The sequence below is a fragment of the Topomyia yanbarensis genome, chromosome 1 (genome assembly GCF_030247195.1).
Source record: "Topomyia yanbarensis strain Yona2022 chromosome 1, ASM3024719v1, whole genome shotgun sequence".
Lineage (NCBI taxonomy): Eukaryota > Metazoa > Arthropoda > Insecta > Diptera > Culicidae > Topomyia > Topomyia yanbarensis.
The window spans coordinates 185,718,585-185,739,698 of NC_080670.1; the positions used below are offsets into that span (position 1 = coordinate 185,718,585).

The 21,114-nt window shown below is 42.4% G+C and overlaps 1 protein-coding gene across 6 annotated transcripts in view; it reads left to right on the plus strand.

Annotated features, from left to right (window-relative positions):
- Window positions 1–15,212, plus strand: part of LOC131684324 (septin-4) — a 41,265-nt gene extending 26,053 nt beyond the window's left edge. For all 6 annotated transcript variants that reach the window (XM_058967139.1, XM_058967112.1, XM_058967104.1 and 3 more), the window contains exons 3-6: window positions 11,591–12,029; window positions 12,093–12,409; window positions 12,473–12,717; window positions 13,818–15,212. In XM_058967139.1, the coding sequence (XP_058823122.1) occupies window positions 11,591–12,029; window positions 12,093–12,409; window positions 12,473–12,717; window positions 13,818–13,901 (1,085 nt within the window). In that variant the 3' untranslated portion in view covers window positions 13,902–15,212. The remainder of the gene's footprint in view (window positions 1–11,590; window positions 12,030–12,092; window positions 12,410–12,472; window positions 12,718–13,817) is intronic.
- The last annotated feature ends 5,902 nt before the right edge of the window (window positions 15,213–21,114 follow it).

The following is a 21,114-nucleotide window of genomic DNA, read 5'->3' on the forward strand; positions in this document are numbered from 1 at the left end:
CTTGTTCGCGAACAACTCGGTCTATTCCCCGACGATGGACCTGACCTACTCCGACAGAGAATTCCCCGGCGAGAGTCCCATGTAGATAGAGATTGGAGATGATCTCCAAACATTCCCGCGCCTACTGACTGCATTGTGGTCTTTCGATGCGTCGGTGTACACGAATGTTGAGCGGCTGACACGAATGTTCAGGAGCTCCTGAACGATTGGGTGAACTACTTCCGAGGGATCTCCAGCATTCACGCATTTTTTGATATCCCACACGACGTGGTGCCTGAGAGCTCATTCCACTTTCGGTCAGCTAATCGCGTTCGATTACAGATATTTAGTGGAGGCATTCCCACCGAGTCTGTCAGTCCTTGGGAAACTCGATGTACTAGGGGTAAATCCACATTTTTTCCATCATGCGAATAGACAGTCGAGTTATGGTTTGGAGCACGCGGAATTCAAACGGTAAAGTGCCTGCTTCGGCCATAATGGCTAAGATAGGACTTATAAAGAATGCTTCGGATGCAAATCTTACCATCCTATTGTAGGTAGCCGCGAGAGTTTTGATGACGACATCTCCGCCCCTATTAACGAGTCCCAGGCCATACAATAGTCGCCAGGTAACAATGGCAGAACCGAATTGTAGCAAGGAAGCTCGTTGACCATGAAGCTACCAGCCTCCGATCGCTTTTAGAATACGCTGCCTAGATTCACATGCATTCGTTGTCAGCTTGCAATGCGCTTTGAAGTTCAGCCATCGATCGAGAGTGATATCAAGGGTTTTAAGATGTCTTTGTGTCGGTATAGCTTCTTGTCTATCCTGATGTGTGGGTTCACGATGGGCATTTGGGCTACAGTAGAAGATGCTGGATTTTGTTGCTGATGTTGTGTGACTTTTCGCACATCTACCAACGGCTTTCACTGCTGACTGTACTGCCTATAATCGCAGGTCAGTCCCATGTAGATAGGGTATCCCATAGAACACTTGCGATTATGGCCAGTGTAGTTTTCGATAGAGTTGTTTTTTTTTTCTTGCCTCGCACTACAAGGAGAATGTCGTCGCTGTACAATAGGACTGTTACGGCAATCGGAATCACCCGCAAGATTTGCTGAATTGCTACGAGGAATAGGGTAACTGAGAGCACAGAACCCTATGGTACACCATTTTCCATCTATAGCGTGCGCAGTAAATGTCCACGGACGTTTACCTAGTGAGAATGTCTATCATATTTCCACGAATCTGGCACATTCGTAATGTTCGTAGAATGCCGTATCTCCAGGTGGTGTCGTATGCCTTGGACAAGTCAAGCGATGCTATAGGACAATGTTGGTCCCGATTGGGAAGTGATCTCTCGAGTTCCGTAAAATAAGTATCAGCACCCTGGCCTGATCTGAAAACATGTTGTCAGTTGTCAAGCCGTCCGTTTGCTTCTAGCTCGACCGTCGATTTACCATTCGCTCCGACTGAATCCGGAATTACTTTGTCCTCTATCGAGTGCTCACAGAAACTCATTCAGAGTGAAGTTGGAGCTGTAGATTTCGTCAGACTCATGCGAAAAGTCAATACGATTTCGTTCAGCCTTTTCCTTCTAAATTTGAAACAACGGAGGGTAGCTGGATGTTGCCGATATCGTTCTGTATTGCTCTGCCTAATCTGATACTGGGAGGAATGTAAATCGATAACGCTGTCATTTGTTGTGGTAGTTGAACCCGAACCAAGGATGCCAACCTTCCAGATTTCTCTGGATTCCTCCAGATTTTTAAGCGACGTCCAGACATACAGATTTATTTTTGTCTGATCCATATTTCAGAGATTTTGTCCAGATTTATCCAGACAATATGAAAAATAACTAAATCAAATACAAGAAGGCTTCGTTGATTCTTGAACCACTATTTGAAAATATTTGGGAGCACCACATATCAATGTTTTTTCGCTGAAAGTCACCTAAATTTTCCGAATTTTCGTCAGCTGGAAGTTCCGGCAATCCAAAATGCTGAATCCCTAAAAACTCAAATTTAATCTATTTCACGGATTCTCTATGCTGAAAATTAAGCATTTGAAATATAAAAGGGAGCGCAACTATAGAATTTTCAGTATGTCGAGACATATTTGTTTGACAACCAAGCATATTTCAGCAATAAAATGTGCAAATACAGCTTATAGATGGAGCTTCCTAAAAATAGCCCATCCAGACAATTCCAGACTTTTTCAAAAAATATTACAGATTTTCTGGAAAAACACTTGGCATCCCTGACCCGAACTGCGATCGCTTGGATACTGCTATCGGCATCAGTCCACTGTACTGCAATGGCAAGACCAACTCCGTGTTGCCAGTGTTGACGACTACCAGTCTGAAGCAACAGAGTATAGTTCTTGCCCATGAAATCGGCTGGGATCACTCGATTATCCACTTTGGTTCCTGTAGTGCTATCAGGCTTGGTTCGTATTCCGTGATGAGCTGTTCAAGCTCGCTGACGTTGGTTCTCAGACCCTGAATGTTCCACTGAAGTGCGAAGCATCTATTATATCGTCCAGCGAAAGTCGCTGACGAAGATGATGCTGATGACGAATGTGGTCTGCGGTTTCCTGAAGGTGCATTGCGTGCAGTGATATCAACGGGGTGGTAGTCCTGTTCGTGATGTTGCGATGTGTCTTAACCGGTGGAAAGCCAGAAGGAGAATTGCAAGAACCGTTTATCCGGGAGGTAGGGACAGTACTCTTCCTCTGGTCGATCCCTTCAATATGAAGTGAGGAAGCTACTCTCTTCTCTTCTTCCCCAAACCGGTTACTCGTTGGACTCGAGCTGGTTACATCTGCAACAGAAGAAGCCGCAGCAGTATGTGCTCGTAGATGAGGTGATATTGGGCTGACCTGGGGGATGTCTAGTTCCAGTGGCGTAGCCAGGGGGGGGGGGGGGGGTTTGGGGGTTAAAACCCCCCCCCCCAAACCAAAATTAATTGGATTGAAAAAAAATTGATGCTGACGAATTTAATTTAATATTCCACAAAATATTTTTGGAAAAATATTCTCTGATCACTACATTGATAACTGTGTTTAGAGCGTCATGAGAACTTTTGGAAAATTATGGGAAGGGGATCTTGTAACTTATCTCTTAGCCAAAATCCCATAGTTGTCAAATTACTTCAATGTAAAATAAAATAACTGTCTGAATTATTATGAGCTCATTTTTGGAAAGATGCTTCAAAATATGGATTAGAGACAATTTTTCGAATGGGAATCTAAATTTGAATAGGTTGATTGCATATAAAACATAAGCTTGTTTACCGAAAACTTACATACATTTCAACATTTGCTGAAAATGTATTTTTTTAGATTGTGTAGAGTTTAGACAAGAATTCAATATGGGTTACAACAAGAATAACATTTCAGAAACTAGTTGAAAGCTGATGTAATTTTGTCTCTAGCAGGTCTGGATCGGTTTTATGAGCATTGGATTTTTGTTGTATTATCAACTATATGAATAGCCTCTTAGCAGGATGCAATGAATGGCGTACTAAAATTTTGTGTGCTACGTACTAGTACTGCAAGTTGTGAGGTTGACTAATGAAGAAAAGTAAAATTAATGCTCGATAAATTTTTAACGGCCACGATCACATTCATTCGAAACTGCCAAATTTCGATGTTAAGTAACATTGAAGAATTTCAAAACGTAAAACTGTTCATCTGCTGATAGAAAAATTTTGACGGTTAATCCTCCTAGAAGTAATTATAGACAAGAATTACTCTTCAACCAAGTTTGGGTCGAGACTTAATGTCTCCAGCAAAGTTTTCGAAAGTGCTATTTCAAACAACTTTGTCAAAGACATAAATATCCCACATATTCAGAGTATCGAAATATAGTAGTAGAAAACCTTTACAACAAGCTATTCTGAAATTACTGTATTTGATAAATCTCTTCTGCGGTAATTAAATAATAAATTCACATTGCGTTCAAGGTGCCTTTGAAGCTTACAAAAAAAATAAGGGAATTGGATATAAAACAAATAATTCCCAGATATTAAAAGGACTCAAAAAAACAAAGAGTGATTCCATTTTCAGGAGCTAGCATCAATTCGGCGCAAGCTTAGTCCGCCCACCAAGTTAGTGTCGGATTCTGATGAGATGAAGTCGAAACGCAAGTTTCAGTTCCATCCATCCATAATTTAGTTATAGGTTTTGTGTTCTCAACTCGCAATGATTGTTTCAAACAATTTTATCCGTAGCGCAGAAAAAAATAGTTTTCACCTAAATTTTTATTCACTAAGAAGAAATATAGCAGGCCCAGTCCATTTAAATCCCTATATGTTGAATTCATGTAGCCTTCATATTTTCAACAAAATTGTTTGAAATGACATTATCAAAAACTTTGCTGAAGGCACCATGTCTCTTAATATTTTTGAAAAATTAATTCACCATGATTACCTCTATGAGAGTTAATCACTAAAATTTCTATATCAAAGCAGGCGCTGTTTTATGTTGATAACTTCCCGAAGTTGTCAAACCTTCAAAGTCAAGGATTATTATATTAGGTGATCTTGAACGTTGAAAATTTTTTAGATCATTTATCCCACTTTAAAAGATCGCAATTTTTGACTTCATTGACATATTATACAAGAAAATAATCTATAGAGGTTTGAAAACTGTTCCATGTTGATCCTTCTTGTTTTTAGACTGGAATGACATCTGTTAGACTACCTTTGTTTTAGAGTTTTCAATAATTTATCAAATTCATATTAAATTTTAGCATTTTTTCAAAAAAATTGCGATTTTCATCAAAACCCCCTCCAAACCAAATTTCTGGCTACGCCACTGTCTAGTTCCACAGTGTCAACTGCCGGCGAAACAACTACACGATTACTTCCAGAACTCATGACGTTTTTCAAGCCAACCCAATGCAAGAGTAGGCGGCATGGGCCTAGATGCGGTTAGGCCCATCATATGTTGACTACTGTGACCCAGTTAATCCCATTCCGCAACTGGTTCGGAATTCTGAATGGAGTCAGTATGGATTCCAACTCAAATGCAACGACCGATTCCGACTCAATTAATTTCGGAATCTTTCTGGTAGTGTTTGAAAGTTGTGATTCAATTGAAATAATCGATTCCAAGTCGGAATCGGGTGTATAACTGAGCTCGAATTGTAGCTGAGGATATGATGAATCTGCCCAGTAAAGTTTAGCCGGAAATGAACCGGAATTGTGGCTGGTTCCAGTTCGTATTCCGGCTCCAGTGACACAACCGATTCTAGTTAGAATCGGTTGTGTCACTGGAGCCCGTGGACGAACTGGAACCAGCCAGAGTTCCAGTTCATTTCCGGCTGAACTTTACTGGGTGACTGTTCACACTGGGGAATAACCGCGAAACCCAGTCACCGTGGCAAGCAGAAAGTTAGCAAAAGTTGAGAAAACCAAATTCATTCTGGCAGAGTTTTTGCCAGCATTTTGCGCGATTAGTGGGGGAGTTCTGGCAAAGAATTTGCTCAAATGCAACAACCGTTTCTGACAGAAGCGGGTTAAACTAACCGATGCTGCCAAATTTTTGGCCAGAATCCAGCAATTTGAGTTGTACGGCAAGAATTTCTGTATACTTCCTGCCACAACTTTGTCAGATGTTTTGCTTGATTCCTGCTAAAATTCTACCAGATAGAAATTGCTAATTCTTTACAATTCTTTACACGGTTTCCCAGTAAAGTTCAGCCGGAAATGAACCGGAATTCTGGCTGGTTCCAGTTCGTATTCCGGCTCCAGTGACACAACCGATTCTAACTAGAATCGGTTGTGTCACTGGAGCCGGAATACGAACTGGAACCAGCCAGAATTCCGGTTCATTTCCGGCTGAGCTTTACTGGGTTATTTCCGAGTTGTGTCAGGGTTTTGCTCGGTTCCTGTCAGAATTTGCCAGAAAACGAAAACGAAACCTAATTCGCCCTAGTTCAGCTAACCCGATAGGATGCGCGCAGAAATCTGACAGGGCTGCTAAACCAAGGCTGACAAAAATCTGTCAGAAAATTTAAATTTGGTGACTGGGAGTGAGCTAACTGATTGGGATACATTTTCCTAATTTTGGGCCTACTTCGATGGTAGCGTGTAATGTTTGTTGTAGCACGTGAAATATTTCACTATCAAAATGCATACGCGAGTGTCATCCGGAATCGTGCACGTAACCGAAAAACTACCGAAATCCAAAGAGAATAGGGAAAGAGACGAATAGTGTGAAGCCAAAAATACCTTATTGAGCAGACCAATCGTGCAATGTAAATAAACATTACTCATGCCTGAGTTGGAGGAGATAAGTATTCTACTTCTATCAAAAAAGAAATTTGAATTTTCATCAGAATTTAGTTCAATCGTGATTGTAAGGTGCATTCTAGAGTATATGTATGAGTAAAAATAAGCTTTAGAATTATTTCATCTCTTTGTTTCGAAATGCACATCGTTTGATAAAAAAATCCATCGATCGACATACGGTTTGTTTTCAAAATATAATAGGAGTCATTTAAAGTGCTGCCTATAGAAGCGGTTGCCAAAATTCTAGTGTTGAAATCATCATCAGGCGTGTTGCCGCCCACTGAGACGTCCAAAAAATTGTTTCAAAATCGTTCAACACGGGTCCAACGATGGACGTTCGTTGAACGGTTATTTGGACGTTGTCCAAATTGGTCCAACGAACGCCCTTCATTGGACGATTTTGAAACCAACCGTTCTTAGAGGGCGTTTTGACTGATTTTCACTCTTCGTCTCTTTCCCTATTCTCTTTGCCTAAACCCAGTTAAACTCATTCCGGAACCGGTTCGGATTTCTGAATGGAGCATTATGGATTCCAAATGAAATGCAACAACCGAATCCGACTCAGAATCGGTTGTTGCATTTGATTTGGAATCCATAATGACTCCATTCAGGATTCCGAATCAAATTCCGAATGGTTTGACCGGGAAATTGAGTACTTTCGACTCAATCTCGTGGTATCGTGCAGGAAGGTAAAATTAGGTAAACCGTGTTGAAGGTAGTTTCCATTTAACTACGGCAAAAATCATAACTCAACCTTGAGTTTAATTTACTTAAATTTAAGTTGAATTTACCTAATTTTAAGTATACTCCAAACAACTCAAAAGTACCTTACTGCACGGAAGACCTCGACTGAGTCGAATCTCTCGTTTTGTTTTTGACAACACTAATAGACTTATCCAGCTGCGTTAGTATTGTGCCGTTTTGACGTTTAAATTGGGAGGAAAACAAATCATTTGCACTACGAATTGGGAGGAAAACAAACCGCTTGTAGGCTGAAGGGGAGGGCGGTAGTATAAAAATGCGAGATCTCGGTGTGCGTATTTTAAACGTCAGATATCTCAATAGGTTCGAAGGCGACGCACAACTCAAACCCAGTGAGAAAATGTTCTGGCAGAGACCGCTCTGCTAGATTTCTGTAAGTCTTGGTTTGGCAGCCCTGTCAGATTTCTGCGCGTATCCTGTCGGGTTAGTTGAGCTAGGGCAAACTCGGTTTCGCTCGCGTTTTCTGGCAAATTTTGACAGGAATCGAGCTAAACCCTGGCATAACTCGGACATAAACTGTACAAAGATCCTGGCAATTCCTACCTGGTAGAATTTAGCACGAATCGAGCAAAATATCTGACAAAGATGTGGCAGGAAGCGTGCAGAGATCTTGGTCGTACATGTCTGGCTCGATTCTGGATAAAAGTGAGCAGCATCGGTTGGTGTAACCGCTTCTGTCAGAAACAGTTGTTGCATTTGAGCGAATTCGTTGTCAGAATTCTCGCACAAATCGCGCAAAATGCTCGCAGAAACTCTGCCAGCATCAATTTCGCTTTGCTAAACTTTTGCTAACTTTCTGCTTGCCACGCTGACCGGGAAAGGGCTGGATGTTGTTGGCTCGAATCAAAACTTGTCGAAAGTAAACAAAGTTCATTTCATATCGTCAACCTGACGCCCAGGTGGTGAAATTGTTAGAAATCAACGGGGTGCTGGAGCGTTTCCAGAAAATTTTTATTTCTAGGTTAAATTTTACTAAACTTCCCAGTTAAGCTCAGCCGGAATGCTGGCTAGTTCTAATTCGTATTCCGGCTCCGGTGACACAATTGATTGTAATTAGAATGTTTAGGGGTACCATTTCGATGCGGCTTAGCCGCATAACCGTGGCCTAGGAACCGAAGCGGTGCAAAGCCACTGAGGATCCGCCGCGCGAGGTGGCCACCGACCCGCCGTCGGAAGCAAGCGAACCTGTGATATACTCGTTTGCCCGGCTTATTCAAACATAGGGGCTATCCCTAGTTTAAGTCCGACTGAGCGGTAACGAGGTCGGACAGTACGCTCAAAAGCGATATGGCGTAGCCACATTGGGTGGTGGACACAAAAATAAATTGGCAACGCTAGCAAAATGTAAACACAAATGAACACTCCGGATGAACCTATCGTCAATTGACATTTCGACGAGTTTTGATTCGAGCCAATAATATGGGCCCACTCAAAAGTACCGAAATTTAAGTTAAAAAAACTTATTCTGTGGGTTGTTTTATTTTTGCGTGTATAGTAATTTTTATTATGTTTTAGAGTGCTCGTAAGTTTAAGCGATAAGTACGACGTCAACATTTCATAAGGCATTATATACAATATGCTCATGTTGAGAAAATGGTGTCTGAAAGATTGCATCGTACATTATATTCACTAGGGTTGCCACTCCCTGGAGACTCCGGTTTTTGGAGACGATCTCCGGACCTCCGATATTTACACCATTTTCTCCGGTTCTAGTGAGACGATGAATAATTTTAACTGAACTGAAACGAGTTCTTCTGGCGTTAACATTGGTGGCACCTGCAGCGACCACTAATTGTTGACCAGAGAGAAAAGCTTCGTTCGTTTGTTGCAACCTCCCTAGCGATTGTGATGATGAAGAATCGAATTTGTGTCCAGCAACAATTCCGGAAGACATCGCAGTGTGCTTCCCAGACGTTGCCGCTTTCCTGTCTCACTCACTCTACTTCTCCTGTCAGCTGTGGCAGAGGGCAAACCTTGTCCGGCTTATCCTCCACAGCGAGAGTGGTCGGTGCTTTTGGATTTTTCGTCATTAGCCGGGGAGTTAAAATTTCTCATCCATATACATGTTTAGAAACGCGAAAAATTTACAGCTTAATGAGAAAAGCTCAGAACACTGGTGTGCATTATGTTTTGCTAAATCAAAGCTCTGAACGGTCATTTAAACTCAGCAGGTAGGTCAGGTCCCAGGTCAGTAAAAATCTCCTAGTGAAAGCCTCACCGGAGCCTAAATTATTCCCATTTATGAACGGGAGCTTGTTTTAAGGACCAAACAACTCAATACCGTGTTAAATTAACCCTTTTTCCAAATAATATACAAGATTTATTAAAAAAATGTATTTTGAACGATTTTTGCAGATAAATGTTTTGATCCTTTTTGAAACATCGCACTGGTTTTGTGCCCTCTCCCATGATTCCTTTTCGGCGAGACGCTAGCTTATAGTTCATGCGGGTGAATCCTTTTGTTTACAGTAAATGATTATGTGTCGTTTATTTTGATCCCTTTCTCGGTGGTGGGATGTTTTTGTACCCTTTTCAAGTATAGTCTTTTTCATTAGGAAAAGGGCCCATAAACATTTTTTTTTCGTTTTGTTGTTTGGTGTATATGAACCGTTAATTTTTGTACATGTTTATTTACAAAAAATGCAATAAAAACTGTCCAACCTAGCAAAAGCTTGAGGTAAACGTTCATGTATATAAATTCAAACAAAAAATCACGAAATTTATGAACTAGCATAGTGGACAGTGGTGAGTCATCTTACCCAAACATTACACTCTACGGAGAGTGTACCACAAATTTGGGTATTTGGTTGTGCTACATTGTGACCTTGAAGATTTACAAAACCTTGTCATCTTGAAGGTTTACTAAAAATGATGGTGAATTACTTGGACTGTATGCTACACATCCATTTTTTTTTCGCCGAATATCAGCAAAAGTTTACAGAATTTTCATCAGCTGAAAGTTTCAGCAATACAAGATGCCTAAAAATTGGCAATTTGAATTGACCCTGTTTGCCAGATTCGCTTTGCTGAAAATTCAGTTATTAAAATTGTCAAATTGACAGCGCAATTGCCGAATTCTCAGTATTCCGGGCTGGATTGCTGTAAAGCAAAGCAAATCTGGCAAACAGGTTCAATTCAAATTGCCGATTTTTCTGCAACATGTACTGCTGAAAGTTTCAGCTGATGAAAATTCAGCAAAATTTTGCTGAAATCGACAACCAAATTTTGGTGTGTATGCTGTGGAGGCTGGGTTACATATAGCAAACGATGATGTGGACGGAGCGGTGTTTGATGACACTGTTCCGTTCTTCAATGGTGTATAATTGACTTACCCGAGGGTAGCTTGTAGGGTCATCGGCATTTTTCGAGACGTCTCCGGATAGGACCAGTGCAGAGTAACGAAATTTTCTCTACCCATACTGTTTCGAAATTCTGGCTAACCGCCTTTGCTCGGTTGGGAAGGTTGTTGTCGTATGGTTGGTGTTGGACTGGTGGACTGCTCTTCTAGTGATTGTATAGAGTATAAAGAGCTTCGATTTAGGGTAATTCGCTGTGATCGTTGTATTCTGCCCTGTCTTGAATACTGGTAGTTTGTTGTTAGTGACTGAGCTGTAAGAAGGATTTTTGGGCAGTTATCTGGTCGATGTAAGTAATTTTGAACATCGCCAGCAGCCGTCCCTGCCTTTCCATTATGCAATCCATGAGACGTTTCTGATCAGCTGAATATTTCTTGTTTACTTATTCTGACGTTACTCCGAGGGGTGCGACGCCCGACAATATCGTTGATTCGATCCAACATCAAACGAATCGTACTAAAGAAAGTTTTTTGTCGGACGAGTTTTTCTGTTTGCGGGAGTAGACTTGTTGACAGAACCCACCGCTGAATTGTCAAACAAACGTCTAACGGAGTGCATAATTTCCAAACTGCTACGGACAAAACATAGGACAAATTCCTACTGGAAATTCAGACAGAAATCATTCAGAGCTGTTCGAGTCCAATCCCGGATGGTTTCATCGGTCGGAAATGTGCGATGTGCTCTGTGATTAGTAGTTCATCCATGATGCGTCCCCGTCAAGGTACAAAGACTCCTCATCTCTCATTCAACTGTCTCAATTCATGTAGACCGATGTCCTTCTCTTCGAATATATTGGGTATGTTTCAAAATAAATTATCAACGGTTTAATCGACATTCGGACGACATGTTCGGATCACACAGCGGCCCAATTTTTTGCTGTTGGGGCCATAAAATGTTTTCCAGGTGACTGTTGTAATTTGAAGATCGTACGTCGTATCGTTGCCTTCCTTCTGTAGTTCACCGTAGATGGTTCGTAGCACTTAGATATTTTGATAATACTTCGTAAGCATAGTCCAGATCTCGTAACCGTGAAGAATGACCCCCTGTGTTCTGGTCTAGGTTCAGTTTCAAAAGTTACCTGCAACAAACAAATAAAATTTTGCAAATCAAACAATCGGTTATACTACATCGCAAAAAAAACCTGTGAAAACAAGACTAAATATAATACTAATGAAAGTCCACCCTTTCTCTTTCAGCCGAACGCGACTACATCGGTTTCGCAACCCTCGCCGACCAGGTACACCGCAAATCGGTCAAGCGTGGTTTCGAGTTCACGCTGATGGTATGCGGCGAAAGTGGTCTCGGCAAATCTACCCTCGTAAATAGCCTCTTCCTGACGGATCTGTATCAGCACCGGGCGGTCCCGGGTTCCGAGGAACGGATAGAGAAGACTACGAAAATCGATAAGAAAACGCTGGACATCGAAGAGAAGGGTGTCAAGCTACGGTTGACGATCGTTGACACACCCGGATTCGGTGACTCGATTAACTGCGAAGACAGCTGGCGAGTCTGTACGCAGTACATCGATGAACAGTTTCGACAGTTTTTCACAGACGAAAGCGGCTTGAATAGGCGAAACATTCAGGATAATCGTGTTCATTGTTTGTTGTACTTTTTACCGCCATGGGGACATGGGTACGTAGATATTATGTGGATAAATTTAGTTGGTATGGGTAATAACGTAAATTTTTTTCTTAGTCTTCGACAGATGGACGTCGACTTGATGCGACGGATGCACAAAAAAGTTAACATCGTAGTGGTTATCGGAAAAGCTGACACACTGACGACGACCGAAGTGCAAAAACTTAAAACTCGTATCCTGGAGGATATCGAAACGAACGGTATTCAAATCTACCAGTTTCCCGATTGCGATTCGGACGAAGACGAAGAGTTCAAACAGCAGGATCGGGAGCTGAAAGCCAGTATACCGTTTGCCGTGGTGGGGAGTAATATTGTGCTGGAAGTGGCCGGTAAAAAGATTCGCGGACGTCAGTACCCTTGGGGAATAGTGGATGGTGAGAGTGGTATTGCACCGTTTACAATGGTTTATTGTTACTTTTTTTTTTGAATAATTTCAGCTGAAAATCCCCAGCACAGTGATCTCATCAAACTGCGCACGATGCTAATCTCCACGCACATGCAAGATCTGAAGGACACCACCCGCGACGTACACTACGAGAACTTCCGGGCGCAGTGCATATCGCAGATCTCGCAGCATGCACTGCGCGAACGTAACAAACTGAAACGGGAATCTATCGCTTCCAGCCACGAATCGGCTAGCTTTAACGATACGGACCGGTTGCTGCAGCAGAAGGAGGAAGAGGTGAGCTTTGGTTCATGGGATTGTTATGTTTTACTGTTTTTTCTTTCGCAAGTCTTTGAAATCAAACTCCTTGGAAGTCGATGTTCATTGCTGGACTCTTGCTGGACGATTTTAAAACAATTTTTTTGGGATTTTCAGTAATTTAAAAATGTTTCGAACAAGGTTCGAGTAAAGGCGACCCAAAACTCGGAAAACGAACTGACTTAATGAAATAAAAATATATTTAAGCTAGACACTGACCCAGTCAGTTCATTTTCCGGCTTGCGGACTACTCTTACTCAAAACTAGATCGAAAACGATCAGCCGGAAGCTTCCGACTGCCCACTGAGAAGTCCAAAATATTGTTTCAAAATCGTTCTACAAAGGTCCAACGATGGACGTCTGTTCAACGGTTATTTGAACGTCGTCCAATGTTGGTCCAACGGACGTCCTACATTTGACGATTTCAAAACCAACCGTTCTTAGGGGGTGCCCCATAAGAACGGTTGGTTTCAAAATCGTCCAATGAATGACGTTTGTTGGATCAACGTTGGACGACGTCCAAATAACCGTTCAACAGACGTCATTCGTTGGACCCATGTTGAACGATTTTGAAACATTTTTTTCGACGTCTCAGTGGGTTGAATCAAAATAAATATCGATTGTATACTAGCACCACTTGGGGAATAGTTAGAATAGTTTTCGCCAAGCCCATTCTTGAACCGGTTCGTGTATGGATTCCAGCTCAAATGCAACAACCGATTCCGAAACTGATTGAACGTGAATCGGTTGTGGTTTTTGAGTTGGAATCCATACTGACTCCATTCAAAAATCCGAACCGATTCCGGAATGGATTCAACTTGTTGCACTTGAGTTCGAACCCCCTAAGAACGGTTGGTGTCAAAATCGTCCAATGAAGTGCATTCGTTGGACCAACGTTGGACGACGTCCAAATAATCGTTCAACAGACGTCTATCGTTGGACTCGTGTTGAACGATTTTCATACATTTGTTTTGGCTTCTCAGTGAGAATCTGTTCAAAATTTCGAACCGGCACTTCAGGTTGTTCATAAAGAACGGAAATACTAATTATTATTACTCATGAACATTTCTTCCTTCCAGATCCGACGAATGCAGGACATGCTGACGCAGATGCAGGAGAAGCTGAAATCGACCCAGATGAGCGACGCTGTTATTGATGTTTAGATGCAGGATCCGCCAAGTAGACAAGCACCTCGTCAAAAGCATACATCATACATCACGCGCAATATTTAGGTGGAAATTTTCGTTGTAGATTAAGGCATTTCATGAGTAATCATAACCACGTACACACACTACAAATTACCCACTATCAGAAGGCAACCCCTAACATTGTGCAAGTGGTACATATTGAAAAAATTAAATTCTTGCCGCACATTGCTTGAAGCTTCGTTTTTGGGGATCCTGAAATCGAATCAAATTAAATTTAGTCTTGAGCAGGGGTCTGAGATCTTTACGAAGAAGTTTGTCTTTTCAAAAATGGGCTTAAATAAGTTAAGGAGATGTAAGTTGTGTAAATGCATCTGCTCACATCTCTTAGCGTTGTCAGCTTGTTTGCTAAAGTAAATTCGATACGAGATTTTGCACTACCGACTAACATACATCACGATTCTCAGAGACCCTATCAAGATTAAAACAAAGTGCTGGCAGAATTTCCAATTTTTCCCCTGACTCCACTCCTATTTACGTGGGCTACGCAAAATAATTTAAATTCCCTATTCGTCATCAATAATTCGTACATCCTATAGCATAATGTAACCAAATAGATGTCTATAGAAATATGTAGAACCTTCCCAATCTGTATCCGAATAGTAGCAAATCACCCGCTAAGACGACCAAAGAGCACTCTCATCAACCAATAAATTAGTTCAGCCACACACCAACAAACAAACAAAAGAACAAACCACCACTACAAAGCAAGCAGGAAATAATTCAATCGTGCAATATAAATATGAACAAGCGACACACACACACACATACAAGACTAATCGACTAACTATTATAGTAGAAAGCGGGCAAGTGCCGTTAAACCAGTAGAGAAAAAAAGAAAAAGGTGGGGTATTGTTTCATCGAGGGCGCAGTGTTTTTATTGTTATTTTTCGAGCATCTCAGTATAAGTAATTACGTTATACGAACGGATATATCTAGAGTGCAAAACGAGAGAGAAAAAAAACGGGAAATCTAGAAGCTATATTTATAACTTGTTTGCTTTTTTCAAAGTGTTTATTTTTCACCACCTATCATGGATGTAAGTTTCTACCTTAAAATATTTATTTCGCAGAAGATTGTTCTCTGATCTATTTATTTATGCTGTATCTACTAACTGTATTACGATTTTTGTACATTCTAGCAGCATTCGGTAATGAGTAATGAGTTGATTCAAATCTAGAGAGACGCAAAGAGAACCCAACCAATCGCAGTGCAACCATTACAAATATTGGTAGTGTTTAGATATTTCAATAAAATGTAAACGGCGTATGTTTTGTTTGTTTTACACTGTTTTTTTTCCTTAAAGCCCAAGCTGATGGACATCTGCCCAACGAACGTCCTTCTTTAAACGATTTTGAAGCCAACCGTTCTTAGGGTGATTCCAGTACTAATGCAACAACCGATTCCGACTACAAACTTGCGGAGAGAAAAACAGTAAAACTAGCAACCATGAATGTAAACTGGCAACGTATAAGCTTTGCATGGGCTTCCTCTTGTACTTTCTCTCACAAAACCATCATGCCCGTTTGCAAGATGGAGAGAAAGGTGGGAACATTTGACACTTTTGAGTGTACACTCAGGTTTTTTTTTACGCGGGGATACGAGCCGCGTAAATGAAAACCGCGTAAATGAAAACCGCGTAAATTTCAAAATCCGCGTAAATGAAAACCGCGTAAATTTCAAAATCCGCGTAAATGAAAACCGCGTAAATTTCAAAATCCGCGTAAATGAAAACTGCGTAAATTTCAAAATCCGCGTAAATGAAGACCACTTAAATTTAAGAATCCGCGATAAAGGGAACCTCATTGATGGATACCGCGTAAATTTCAAAATCCGCCTAAATGAAAACCGCGTAAATTTCAAAAACCGCGTAAATGAAAACCGCGTAAATTTCAAAATCCGCGTAAATGAAAACCGCGTAAATTTCAAAATCCGCGTAAAAAAAACCGCGTAAAAAAATACCGCGCAAAAAAAACCGCGTAAAAAAAACTTGAGTGTATTAGTATTATACTTGCAAAATTAAGCATGGCGGCCGGGGCCCTTGAAGTAAACATCAAACATTGGCGCACGATGAAAAGTGAGAAAAGGCCGAGCTTCACTTCGGATCTATCGATTAGAACATTTATAGACACTTTTTACCTCGAAAAAAACCGATTAAATTAACTATGACCGAACCGAAACAAAACTTATTGCAACAGAAGGGCCCGCTACGTCAACTGTTTGTGCTTTTCTTCTTCATATCCTCTTGTTTTTTCGGCTTCATCAAAGAAAAATGACAACCGCACTCACACACAGAAAAAAATGTGCACACCTGTATCGTCTTGGTTTGTCTGCGCTTTTTGACAGTCCGTTTGGCTGCAATTTTTGACACTTGGCTAGTCCGCACGCTCGTAAAAAGTAACTCAAAATTGAGTTTAATCCCACCCATTTCCAGATAAAGTGGAACAACCCTTAAATTGAGTAATTCCGGAGTTACTCAAATTTGAGCAAGCCTGCCTGAACCAAAAACTGAGTAATTATTACTCGGTTTTTGAGTACAATATTATCCACACTAAACCTAAAAGTTCGTCACTATTACTCAGACTTTGAGTTGAACATTACTCAAATTTTGGGTTCAGTAGAACTTTAACAAAACCAAAAATTGAGCGATTATTACTCATATTATGAGCAGAAGCTTACCCAATTATTGAGTAGACAAGAAAGCCAAAAATTGAGTTGAAATTTGTAGTTAGAATAGGTTGTGTCACTGGAGCCGGAATACTAACTGGAGCCAGCCGGAATCCGGCTCATTTCCGGCTGAACTTTACTGGGAAACATCCGGATCATGACTTGGAATTCTAAATCATTTCTTTCAGGAGTTCAACTGAAGTGCAACAACCGATTCCTATTTAAACTGGTTCACGATCGATTGTTGCATCTGAACTGTAACTAAACCGGTTTTCATCCAGTGAAGAAATTGGCCATCAAAATTTTGTTTTGGATGCAATACAATCCAGGCTTTCTTTTCTCTTGGAATATTTTTACAATAATAATTAAAGAAACTTCAGTTTATTAAATTTTATGTTTTTTGTAAGTATAGCGTAAATATTACCTCGTAACTTCATTACCGTTTCAGTATCCACCACTTCTGAAATGTTCTGTATGCTGGTTGCTCAAATACACTCTTTAAATTTAAATGTATTTTACCACAAACACTACAACTCTAGCTCCAACTATTATAAATATTTGAACAAATTATTTTTAAAAAGCTGATGAACGATAACTAAACGAGCCTGTACCTACTAATGGAAAATGGCAGATGACGCTTGGAATTGTTAACTTGGCGAAAAACGGCTTTTCCATTTGGTAACTCTAAAACGGTTTCTTGTGTAATACCCAAAAAGAGAGAGTTACTCAGAGATATTATACCTGTCAACTCAATTTTTGACGTTCACGAACATCATTCAAAACTGAGTTAAAAACTACTCAGAGTCTGAGTAACTTTTTACGAGTGTGCGTGTATAAAGTGTCTGTAATTCCGACTCAATCCCAATTAAACCCATTCCCGAACCGGTTCGGAATTGTGGATGGAGCCAGTATGAAACTCAACTCAGTATTCCAACTCAAATGCAACCACCAATTCCGACTCAATCGGTTGATGCATTGGAGCTGGAATCCATGCTGAATCCACTCAGTATTTTGAACCGGTTCCGGAATGGTTCGGCTGAGTAGAAGTATAATATTGTGAAATGTCTATGTGAGTCGTTGTCAATTCAGTCGAACTGAGCCACCAAACAAAATGACGGCAGTAGCGCACCTGGCTATGATATCCCAACTACATTCGAAAATGTCTTCGATTTTTACACAACTTTATAGCTGGAGTTGGACGACTGTTCTCTGTGCTGAATCCATTCAGGATTCCGAACCGACTCCGGAATGACTTTGACTGGGGTTTGGTTGTTCCGGCCCACCGAGAAGCCCAAAAAAATATTTGAAAATCGTTCAACACGGGTCCAACGATGGACGTCTGTTGAACGATTATTTGACGTCGACTAACGTTGGGTCCAACGAGCGTCCTTCATTAGACGACTTTCAAAATAAGCTTTTCTTCTTGGACAACTTTGAAACCAGCTTTCCAAATACAGCTTCAGCTACGCATCAATAGGTGACGCCAGTATGCAATGGTGGCTTTACTCCGTTTGAAGAACCGAGGAGAAAGCACTTCAAGACCTTAAACGCTGGAGCCTGCAGGGTGACCTTGGCAAGATTCAGTACTAGTCGTGACGCTATTCCTTGCTTTTTGCTGCGCTACCAACAGGCGTCTACATATTAGTCTACGCAGACATCATCCTGGCGGCCCTGGGGAAAATGAACCCACGCACCCGGATATCACTCCAGGCGGCCGTTAACGCTGTCGGCCGATGGGCAGTAGGCACCGCCTTCACCATCTCTGCCAAAAAATACGCCATCACCCACCGCTTCGGTATCTACCACCTAGCAAACTTCCGACCAATCCGTTTCGACGTCTTCGCTATCCCTTTCCGGAAGGAATAAGTCGTCACCTTCGACAGAAAGCTAACGAAGACGCCCCACTTTCAAAACCGCAGAACAGCGCTGAATGTCGGACGATCCCCAATACACAGTAAAATCTTCAACGGGAGCGAGCTGATGTGCCGAAAACCTAAAAGGGCTCTCCACTATCCTCGGGACATTATACCACGGAGCGTTGCGGATAGCCTCAGAGCTACTGCCGAGCACCCCTTCCGAATCATCCTGCGTCGAGTCCGGAATATTACCTGCCGCTGAGAAGCAGCCATACTAGCTTTCAAACGGGAAGTGAACCTCCTTAAGAAGAATTGGGGTGAAGAAGACCAACATACATCACTCTAGTAACAATTTAGGTTTTATGACAGTTTCCTAGTCACTCATAAAACTAAGATTGCACTTGTAGTGTGCTACACAACTTCAATTGTTACTTGGACAGGAATTCATCAACAAGCCCCACTGAACCATCGCCCGCCTGCACCGTGGGAGACCATGGGCCTGGCGGAACTTCGGACTAAATATCGACGGTAGTCGGCGAAGATCCTCCCCAGCAGTATGGTGGCAAAGTACAGGGAACTTGTCAACCGTAGATACCAACGACACACCAAGATTTACACCGATGGCTCCAACTCAGATGACGGCGTCGGAGTGGGAATCAGTGGACTGGGCAGCGGGCTCTTCTTCCGCCTACGACTCTCTTATTCAATCTTCACGGCGGAAGCGGCTGCCATTGTAGTGACAATGGCAAAAAACACCGACGCACCAACGGTCATCTTTACTGACTCCCTACCACTTTTGAGACACATCGCTTCCGGAACATCTGCACATCCCTTCGAACATGCTATCGAAGGTCACCGAGACCTACTGGTCACACTGTGCTGGGTCTCTGGCTACAGCGGTATCAAAGGAAACACGACCGTTTAACCCTACACGGCAGACAAGACTCGAACCACTGATATCTAGATATCTACATGGACTTCAACACAAATCTGCACCACGAATTCACCCACTACTGACGAAGATCCCAAGGCCACGCACAAAAAATAAAGGGATCAACAAACAGTTGGACAGACAGGGACAACCAGAAGGAGCAAAAGATAATCTCCCGATTCCGACTGGGGCACACCAAGATGACCCACGCACACACCTTCTTCAGCGTCCCAACAACAAAATGCGAATCCTGTAATACCACCCCTCCGTCGTACACCTCCTTTGCTACTGCTAGAAGCTCGAGGACCATTGATGGCAAAACGTTTTGGTGGGTTCTATACGGAACGTACTAACCAACGACCCGGTTCGGGAAGAGGTAATCCTACTATTTCTGAAAGACGCCGGCCAAAAAACAAATGAACACGGGTCCTCCGCCAAACTTCCCAGAGCTGTGGGGAGGCTCCCAGCAACCCTACTAGAGCACCCAACTACCACTAAAGTTCCCAGAACAACACCCCAACGGCCATCATCAAGCACCACCCATGGATGGCAAACTCTGGCAAAACCGCCCCGCAGTGGGAGCTGTCGCCCATGATTCACCCTTCACTGCCGGAGATCCCAAAGCCACACACAAAAAATCAAGGGATCAATCAGCAGTTGAACAAATAAGAACAACCAGAAGCCGCGAAAGGTACTCTTCCGACCCCGGGTGAGGCACACCAGGGACACCCACGTGCATACCATCTCCAGCGTCCCAACACCAGAATGTGAATCCTGCAACATCCGCCTCTCCGTTGAGCTCCTCCTCTGCAACTGCCAGGAGCTCGAGGACCTTCAGTGGCAATACAGTTTGAAGATATCTATACTGGACGTACTAGTCATGTCCATGAGGTACCCAACTGATGGACACAGGCTACCGCTACACTCCCGTAGTCGAGGAGACGCTCCCTGCGACCCTACGCGACCTACCATCGATGCTCCCAGACCAACGATCCAATGGCGTTGGAGAGGTCGCCCATGGCTCTACTCCGAAGAACCTACACTGCTCGAGAGGTAAGGTGAGCCCCTAGTGTCATTCCGCCTCGGCGCTGGAAAGGGGCCGCTCAAGGCCCGACACCACGGAGAACGTTTCGTGGATACCAGAACCGGGAAGCACCCGCAATGACCATCTCCACCACCCAAGAGCATGCTCCACAACCAACGTGGCACGATTTCCATAGCTAACTCAACCAACCGTGAGACCTCAGACGCACTCCTAGAAGTGCTGCAGAGGTTTCCCGCCGCCAAAACCAAGACAGCATCAGAAGATTCCAACGACAGGAACACCCAAAACCGATCGTTCCAATTTAACGGCTGAATGGTCGGTCAGGTTAAACCCGAATTAAACAAACAACAAAGTGAGTCAAAGTGAAAGCCGCTTCAGACTTATCGTCAATCGGACGACAGTTTATAACGCACTCAATTTCGGTTTGAAGGCTGTGGAGTACTTCATATCTAGGTTTTTTTTCTCTTGGACGGATGAAAAGGAGGTTCTGTTAATCACCCGTTCCCAACTACCACCAGTACGTGATGAAGCCGGTTGAACAACCACTTTGTTTCGTAACTATCGAACTGTTCCATTTTCGACTGCTGATTGATGACGGTTTCAGCATTCAGGAGTCGCTGTAGATCTTCTGGGGCATAACGCTGAGTCGTTAAGTTGGGAAGGTCCATAACG